General features: G+C 41.4%; 1 protein-coding gene across 3 annotated transcripts in view; it reads left to right on the forward strand.

Annotated features, from left to right (window-relative positions):
- AGK (acylglycerol kinase) overlaps window positions 1–9,600 on the forward strand; it is a 78,039-nt gene extending 68,439 nt beyond the window's left edge. For all 3 annotated transcript variants that reach the window (XM_048931044.1, XM_048931036.1, XM_048931054.1), the window contains 4 exons: window positions 1,065–1,162; window positions 3,376–3,446; window positions 7,136–7,220; window positions 8,958–9,600. In XM_048931044.1, coding sequence (XP_048787001.1) covers window positions 1,065–1,162; window positions 3,376–3,446; window positions 7,136–7,220; window positions 8,958–9,095 — 392 coding nt within the window. In that variant the 3' untranslated portion in view covers window positions 9,096–9,600. The remainder of the gene's footprint in view (window positions 1–1,064; window positions 1,163–3,375; window positions 3,447–7,135; window positions 7,221–8,957) is intronic.
- Window positions 9,601–9,699: the final 99 nt, after the last annotated feature.

Consider the following 9,699-nt stretch of genomic DNA (forward strand, 5'->3'; position numbering starts at 1 on the left):
AGTCACAGGCAGCCTTTACTTATCTAATAGTTCAGAGCTGTGGATTGTTTTACCTTTTTTTTTTCTCCTTAGTTTTTTTCTTCTCTCTTGTGTCTGTCCCTTTCTCTGCCTTTCCCTTTCCCTTTCTCTGCCTTTCTCTGACTTTCCAAAAAATTATTGCAATTTCAGCATTGACTTTGTCAAGATACTTAAGTGATGTTTTTCAGAAATAGAACAGAGTAGTTAAGTATTTGTGGCCTTTTAAGTAGAAATGCATTTGTAAAAAACTCACTGTGTTCACTGGGCTCACAGTTGCTTGCCACTGAAATATCTCTCTCTCCTTCTTCATGGGGAGAAAGGAGCATCTTTTATTTTTCTTTGTGGAAGGAAAGATTTCTCAGACAGAACAGCGAACATTACCTAAAACAGGAGGCAGTAAAACTTGAGGCTGTGCAGAAGCCTTAAGTTTCTCTTAGTACCTCACTTGGAGACCCCAGGCATAAATTCCCTTCTCTGTGTTCTGTGAGCCACTCTGGAGAGGTTAGCTAGGCAGTTTTTGTGTTGCAGAGTGCAGAAGAAGAGGAATGTGCATGTGCAATATGTAATGATGCAACCTCAACTGGTGCTTCCATTCCTCCTAGAGGCTAGAAGAGGGGATCCAGATAGAGGCATGGACTAAGTGACACTTTGGGAGAACTAAACCCTGGAGTTTTTTCCTGAGGTATATGTTACCACGGCATCCTGAACATTGGATATCCTGGTTATTTTTTGGTAGCTGCACTAAATGTTACTGTAATACTAGTCTAGGAAATTGGTTAATCCCTGGGCATAACAATTCACAGGGCTGCCAGATAATATGCTTGATAGTCTTTCCTGCCACTGTGTGAACACCAGTGGTTTGTGTTTGTTTTTTTTTCCTTCAGTACTTTCAAACTTTTGATGTTTGAAAGAAAGAAAGCTAGTGGTCACAGTGGGTCAAAGTGATTTTTGTGGCTGGCATTGATTTTTTTGTACTTCTCAGCAGTGAAATGATGATCTTTTTAAGTAAATTTCCCTTAATGTTATCTTCTGTATTGGCTTCATAGAAATCCCCAAGGAGGTAGCCCCGGAGGACTGGCAAGAACTGAAGCTCTCCACCGTTGAGCTTTCCATTGCAACTCAGAACAGGCAGCTTGATCTGACAGTAAGACCATCATATTTCACTGTATTCCAAATGCTCCCTGCCCACACAGTTTTCTTTTATTGCTGAACTCCCATTCTTTTTTCTTCGTAAGTAAAGCAGTACCCTGTGCAAGTTGGGGCCCATAACTGAGTCTAGGAAAGGGCAAACCGGAGCTGGTGTAAAAGCTCTGAAGGCTTCTATAAAACAAATGCAGTGTGATCAGGAAGAATCTGTGTAACTGGAAGATTTCATTAATCCAGCACAAGTTTTAGCATTACTCAGGAGGAAACAAGGCATCAGAATGGATACTCCTTCCCTTCTTGACCCATGGGAGAGGGGAAATCAGATATAGAAGTTTTATCAGTGAGTGTTGGAGTGCAGCTGTGAACATGAATGTTTGCCTAGAAATATGGCTTCTTCTCTCCCTTCCATCTTGCAGAGCAAAGAATTAAGAAAAAATGGCACTAAAGAAAGGACAGGGGCTACAATGAATTAGAGGACAGGAAATGTGGGTGGTTGTGGAAGAGCAGAACAAGGGAGCAAGGGAACCATTTCTGTGATAGCTTTCTGTCACGTCCTGCCCATAAGGCTTGTGCTCTTCATTGAGTGCTTTAATTACCCGTCTTTGGCTTATGTCTGTGTTTTGGTGCAATGTCATTGCTATGAAAGCTTTTTGGGTAGATGCCAGTCTTTAATTCTGCCGGAGGATTGTAGCACAGCGATCCCTTTCTCTACATGTCTTTCTCTTGGCTGCAGGAAACCACAGCCGCTATCCCAGACTGACAGGAGGTGATGGACTTTCTGCAACGTGTTTCTTATGCAGAATTCAGGCTCTTTAAGAAGCTGAAAATCTGAGTTATGTTGATAGATTATCCTTGTAGAATCAGGCATATCCATGTAGAATCGTGCTCCCTGTGTTTTCCTTAGCCTGTACAACATAAATGTTAGTTTCTTCAACATCAGTGATTCACGATTTGTGCTGCCAGTGTCCTAGTAATGGTAGAAACAAGACTGACCCTACCAGGGTATTTTTTTCTTTACTGATTTCCTGATGTTCCTTGGACAAAATATCCCTTGTATAGATGTCCCCTGACTCAGTGACATAAAGTGAAAAAGACCTATCAGGAATTGAAAAATCTCATTGCCACAGACTACCATTTACATTCCCCCCCCCTCCATTTTTTTTTCCCCTTATGTCTTCAAGTTGTGCTTTAATACTTTTGTTTAAGAAAGAAGCAGCGTAGGATTCTCTCTCATTTCTCTTGCACATCCCAGAGAAATAGGTGACTTCCTATTAGGGCAGTTATACTTCTCTGTTTCTAGAACTGGATGTATCTTGATCTTACATCTTTTTTTCTACTGATAGGCGCTCTGTGTATCTGCCTTTGAATCCTCCTCTAGAAGCTGTTGTCCCTGCAGCCATCAAAGCTGAATCACAGTACTGTCAAATGGACATCAGGGCATATCTGCTATATACTGCCAGCCAGTATTGTCTGTCTTTCTCACTCATGCCTAGGCTCTCCTGTGAAGCTGATAAAGCTATACAGGTGCAGCTCAGGCATTGACAAACTTACCTCTGCAAATACAGCAAAGGAATGAAACAAGTTACACTGCTAAATGCATTTGGTTTTACTTTTGACATTTTGATTGCATCTGTGCTAGGACTTTTGCCAGAGCAGAAATGTTTTCTTTAATTAAAAAACTAAGTATGATTTACATCTTAATCAAAAGTTCCTTCTTGGCAAAAGCTTTAATGTCTGCTTAGTTTAAAGACATGCTGCTAGTGGAAAAGTAACTAAGTAAGGAATTTAAAGGAGTGATAATGAGAGCACTTTAAATTCGTTAAAATTCTCTTACTGTAGTGTTTGGTGGCCAAATGCAGCATCGTTATACCACTGCTTGAGGTCATGAAAGATCCACTGATCAGAAATCTCTGTGAACAGGTGTAACCCAACAGTCTCTAATAAGTGTGCAAAACATAATAAGAGCCAAATTTGTGAGTCATTATTTCAGTTCTTATGGTGTTTATTGAATAATCTTCAGTGAAAATCTGTTCTCTGTAATTCTTAATCTATGTCCCTTGGGTCAAGAAAGGAGAAAAGGAATGAAATGCATATTTTGTCTCTTTGAGTGGGACAAAGCTGGGTATTTTTTATAACATATTTAAGTACCATGAGAGTGGCATTTTGAAATGTGAACTGCTTCATTTCTGAATCTTCTTTCTTTTTGCTCAGCGCACTGAAGACTTCATGAATATTTGCATTGAAGCAGATACTGTCAGCAAAGGGCAGTTTGTGAACAGAGGGTGAGTATGGGAACACTGTAAATAGATGCCCAAATCTCTGTACAAGTCAGAACACTGATTTTGGGGGGAATATGTTATGTTTCTGTCTGATTTTCTGCTGTAAAACTCTGCAGCAGAGGTCATCGGTCAGTGATGCTTCGTGGAGATTGCTTCATTCTTTAAAATTCTTATGGATTTTTCTTTTTTTTGGAAATAAGGCAGATCAGTCTACCTTGAGTTCTTCCTGGCTTCCCAGTTTCCTGTACCTTTCATCTTTCTCTCCACTGGTACTAGACGATGCTACTTGGAAAACACCATCATAACCAGTGTTTTATAGGCAACCGAAAAGACTAAGTCCAGAATCTTTTCCCTCTAGCTGCTTGGTGGTTTAAGAGCCATAGAGCTGATAAGCTTGTACTAGTGATACCTGACATTTCTGAACTCTGATAAGACACAGCTTTTAAGTGAAGGGCTCCCTTTGCTCAGCAACTCCTCAAACATATGAGATCTGAGCTTGAACAGCTTTTGGAAGATGTGAATTTATAGAAGGACCGTAAGCAAATGTGTCGTATGCGGAGCAGGGAGGCTGCAGGTATGGAGAAGCAGCACATAGAGAAAGAGTGAGCAGACATTTCTTTCATAGGTTTGGGGCGTTGTCATGTAATGTGATTGTTCCTCTGCTCTCACCAAATATCAGTCAGAACTGCTTTTTCCAGGTCCTCCATGCCATCCCACCAGGAAATACACTGCATCTTCAGTGTGGTTTTTGTTACCAATTGGTTTTCTTACTGAATCTAAGGCTGCTCTTCCGTATGACCATTTTTTTCCTCATACCATTTTCTAGGCATAGGGCCCCCTCTAGTGAAATCAGGTGGAATACATTTTCTTCACCTGATTGTCGTCACTCTTAAGAATTCCTGCGTGTGTGCCTTGTTTGTGATATTAATAGCAGAAGTGGGCCCCGTATTTGAGCATCCCAAGAGCCTCGGTAGGAATCAGGATGCCACCTGCAACTGCTTTTAGGTTGTATGAGCCACGTGGACCGTGTGTGCTTTAGACTGAGATGTTTGCTTTAAAGATTACAGAAAGCAAAGGAGGAACAGCAGTGAGGGAAGTGTGGCCTCTTAAGGGGGAAATGAAGGAGACGTTGCTCCCAGAAAAAATGTGGATGGCTTTGGGTGATGTATAGTTGGGGTGTTTGTCTGTACACCCAGTGCACCGTATCCCCCATGTGAGTTGGACATGGTTCACACAGCAGTGTGTCATATTTTTTCTGACTGGATGTACACTGCTGTGCAGAAAAAGCTTCTGATGAGCAGTGACGTGCCCTGCTAGCTAGCTCCTCAGAAACACTGCCAACAACTTGGAACTGCTGTTCAACCAAAGCTCAGAGAGCTCTGCCCAAAAGTTTGTAAGTAACAACAAAAGAGAAGGAGGAGGTGTATGTGCTGGGGAGCAATGGGAAAACCCAGTTACTCCTACAGAGAAGAGTCTAAATAGAAATAAAACACTGCTTTTTCAAGGCAAAATCGAGGTGCTCAGAGCAGATCTCTGCAGAATGCCCCTTGGCAGTTTGGTTTGAAATCAAGCCCTTATTACAGGTTCCCTATTACCCAGCACCAATAGAGTTTGCCTTTGGAAATGTACAAAGAAGCCATTTGCTTGTTTCTTTTGTTGTTAAAGCACCTCCACCAGAATTTGGAGGAGTTGGAAAGGTTTTAGAGAAACTGCCATATCAGTATGGGTATCCAGGTTGTTTTTTTTTTGCATCAGAGTGCTGCAGAGCAGCTGTTATTGCATCTCAGAGAAAGGAGCAGTCATCCTAGGTGTATATAAGTGCTTTCCAGCCATGGATCAGATTTGCATGGACAAGAGCATCGCTGCAGGAGTAGAGCTGATAGTTAAGATGGGGTGGAGAAGGAGCAGGCAAATGCACAGTAATGCATACCAGAAAGTGCTGGAGGGAAGGAAAGATGGGAAGAGTAGCATGAGTATTCCCCACCCTGATAGCCAGCTTCTATTCTTTGTGTGAAAACATGGAGAAGGAGGCACTCCAAGGGGATGAGTGCAGTGACCAGCAGCAGTGTAAAGACTCTTATTTTTATTACAGAATTTTACATTGGCTGCTTCTGGAGACAAGAACTAGATTAAATCTATCTGTTATCTACAGTAGGTTTTCCTTGCCTGTATTTTTGTAGTTCAGTGTATGGAGTGAGATTTAAATGAATTTAAAATATTGGACTTTCTTTTCTTACTCCTGTTTTCCTTAGCTATCTTGTCTCATATAAGGAGCTGAATCAAATGATCCTTTCTGATCTTCACCAGGAGAGTGGTGAGGTGCTGGCACAGCCTGCCCAAGGAGGTTGTGAATGCCCTGTTCTTGGAGGTATTCAAGGCCAGGTTGAATAGGGCCCTGGTCAGCCCAATCTAGTATTAGATATGCAGGTTGGCAGCCCTGCATACAGCAGGGGGTTTGGAGCTTGACGATCCTTGAGGTCCTTTCCAGCCCAAGCCATTCTATGATTCTATGATCCTTTCATACAGGATCACTGGAAAAGTAGATGCGGCAAGTCTCCTTTGACCATTCTTTAGTTATGTGTATTGTCTCTATTGTACTAACTTTGATCCCATAATTGCATTTATGTAGATCCTCATTTACCTCTGTGGATCAAATAATCTTGCTCACCTGAGTACAGTAAGTAGGACCTTACATGTTAAACTTTGAGCAGGTTAAACCTTACATAGGGAATCTTGCTGCTTATTTGTACAGCGCTGTATAAACTGTATAATTGCATGCCATCAATGATTTATCATTTATATTGCCAGGGGGATGTTTAATTCCCTCACATTCATTCATTAATCTTTTAGCATATACATATTGGATTAGAACAAACTTTTTGTAGTTAATATTGCTCCTGTCTCTCCCTGCCCTTTCCTTTGGTGTCTGAGGTTTTCTTCCTTTGTCCTTCCGTTATTCTCTCCTCTTTCAGCCTTTTATGCTCTTTGTCTGGGATTTTCTGTGATTTTAAGAGAAACTTGCATTTCTAGGGTATGGAATATTTGGTGTATAGGGTGTTTCTGACGTGCTTTTAGGGCTTGTTTTCCTGGACAAGATGAAGTTATTTAAATTACTGCTTTGTTAAGTCCTCATAATGGACAGAGTTGCTTGGGACAGCTGATGTTGTTTATCTGAGAATATCTATCTGTGATAATCGTGCTGTGCTTGAGACCATGCAGCTCTGCTGTCCCCTTAGCTATCTGTGTGTTGCTGTCTGTCTGCACAGGGACCAGAAAGAGGGGTGTGGTGCATTCTATTTGTTGTTGTTGTTAAGAGTTTATTAGGTTGCTGGTAAGTGCATGGAATTTGAGGAGAAGGCAGTCATCCACTGGTGGGCATTGCATCGTTCAGCATATAAGTGTGGAGCACAAGATTGTGCTATAAGAGTATATTCAAATCTATTCAGTGAACCTCAGAGCAGAAGTTGGTTGGAGGCTGTCAGTGCATACTGAGACGTACTGACTGCAGCAGAAGAGGCAATCTGTATTTTATTTTCTCACAGTTAAGCTCACAAGTATTTGTATACATATATATAACCTTCAGGTTTGTCAACTGCATAGTGATTTACAAACCCATACCAATGTGTCAGCTCTAAAGGTAGCTGCTTCTAAAGAACCTTCTCCATAGCTTACCTCTCTTTTGATTGAAACAGAAGTCAGAAGATGCGTGATCCACATATGTGTCCTGAGGGCAGTCAGTGCATCCAAGCCAGCAGATGCATCTTGCAACTTCCAGAGGTGAGAAGTTAAGGGAATGGGGAAACTTTGTAAATTCACTTCCTAGTTCCACATGATACTGCACATCAGGAAATCCTTACTCCAGATCTGGGAGGTTGAGTATACTGTTGATGAGACACTGTTCCTCAGTGCAGCATCTCGGTCTCCAGCCAGGAGACACATACAGAAATTACAACCCAAGTGGTTTGTGAACTAGAGGGGGAGTTTTGTTCAGCCACGAAATAGACAGCTCCCCAGACCTGTCATGTATACAGCAGTGGAGGTTGTAAAGGATCTCTTATTCAGATGCATTGAATAGTCACACCTTCACCACTCTACTGAAGATAGAATTCCTCATCTACATTTTACACTAGAAAGGATTATGCCATCGAGAAGATAAATGTCAGCATTTTCATGTAGACAAAGTAGGAAGAGGAAAGGCAATGGGGCTCTGGTCAACACAAGGAAGTGTCACTAAACCTTGAATACATCAGGCTGAAAAAGAAGCCAAAATTGTGTCTGCCTGAGTAGTTTAGGTTAGTCTGGTGTTACCTCTTAGAAGGGAGTGCTGTTGCAGCCTTGGAATGGCTGTTTCTTGGTTGTGCAAGGGCATTTCGTCAATCTCATGGATCATTTCTATCTTTAAAGGCCTTCATACCATTTGGAAAACAAATTTCATGTTAAGGGAGAATAGAACACGCCAAAAAGTGAAAAAAATCTTTATCTGACAAGTGAAAATCACAGATTATGTAATCATTAGTCAGCACTGTAATATTTACATCAAGTTAGTATTGTGGCAATCTTGTATTTCTGAAAAAATACCCTGGAGTCTGGGCTAAATACAGATGAGCCATTGGTAGGGGTTGTGGTATAAAATCAGCTCTTCATACTACAAGCTGAGACCTTCGGAGTATTTGTGCACGCCACAGAGCAGTGTTATTTTATGAATCCTTGATCTAGAGCTGATGAGGGAACTGGAGACAGGTCAGGCAAGTCTCACCAGTTTTGAGGATATGCTGACCAGGTGGACTGCTATAGCTCTGTGATTTAACAGGACCTATGCTACTTTCTTCTAAGCTCCTTTGACGTACCAGCTCATCTGGAGCTAGTTTAAGGATCAAAGCGGCAGCCTTGCCTAGAGTCAACGAAGTGCATGCAGAGCAGACACCAGATTTGTGCAGATAAAGTCAACCTGCCATTTTGATGAACAGTTTTAATCATTGGTGACTTTATCAGCATTAAAGTAAAAGCTCAGGAAAATTCTGCGGAGTAAATCCTGACCTGTGTGAAATACTTTGCATCTCACATTTCAGATCAATATAGTAAAGCAATACCAAAAGGTGTTTGCAACATGGATTTAATAGAAGTAATTTAACAGGCTCCTCTGCAGATTAGCTTGTGTCACCACTGGCAGACCAAGAAGAGCCAAGCACATATAATATAGTTCCAACAGCAAAGAGTCTTTCGGTATAAACAGTGTGGGTCATTAAATCTTCCTAGCATTTAATTATCACCAATTAACAACTCACTGAGGTAACATTACACCACAGACTCTTATACATTCCGTGCAGTGAAGAATAACTTCCTCTGCATAGTTGAGACCAAAGGGGCTGGAAGGCATGGGGAGGCTGTCACCTTGGTTAGCACCCAGCTAAGTGTTGAACTGTAGTCAATCAGTAAAATCAAGTCTCAGTATTACAGCATTGCTGAAATAACGTTTGCTGCTTAGCCCTGACCAGTACTGTTATCTGTACACAGGGCACTGAGGGATCCTTTGGCATTGATAACGAGGAATACGAAGCTATGCCTGTGGAGGTGAAGCTGTTACCCCGGAAACTCCGGTTCTTCTGTGATCCCAGAATGAGAGAGCAGATGCTCCGTGCAGCCGTACAATGAGAATTAATATCAAAAGGGCCACTCTTCCCCACTCCTGCCAGGTTCTCTTCAAGGCTGTCCTCACTAACTGGATTAACCCCACCAGATTAACAAGCCATTCAGCTACTTTATGCACAAGGTACTTCCATTGAAGGTGGCTATTTGGCTAGTCTCAAGGGGTTTGAAAGTGCAAGTTAGAATTCTAAGAATTGCATGTTAACTTGATGGCATTTTTTTTTCCCCTGAAGTCAATAGTGTTCCATTCACAGCACTACAGGCTGAGTGGTGAATGCCAAATGCTACTGCTTTAATGCAATTGTATGTTGAAGCAAAAAGAAAGAGTATTTGTCCTCGTGTTGTAAGAGTTTACATTACCTATGTATAAATCTCAGGAAAGCTGGGATCTTGGAAAAATTTGTTTCGGGTGCAGTCTAATGCTAAGTATGTGAAATGTTGGAATTGTTATATGAAACAGCTGAATGGTTATCTAATCTGTCCCAAAATAAATTGGAGATCAGTTACATGATTTCAAAGGAAGCTTGAAAATGCTCAGTATGTATGTATCTAGGTAAGATCTTTGTTTCCTCTTCACCTTGCCAGATTCAACAGTACAGAGCTTTAGTTA

Source organism: Lagopus muta, chromosome 1 (genome assembly GCF_023343835.1).
Source record: "Lagopus muta isolate bLagMut1 chromosome 1, bLagMut1 primary, whole genome shotgun sequence".
NCBI lineage: Eukaryota > Metazoa > Chordata > Aves > Galliformes > Phasianidae > Lagopus > Lagopus muta.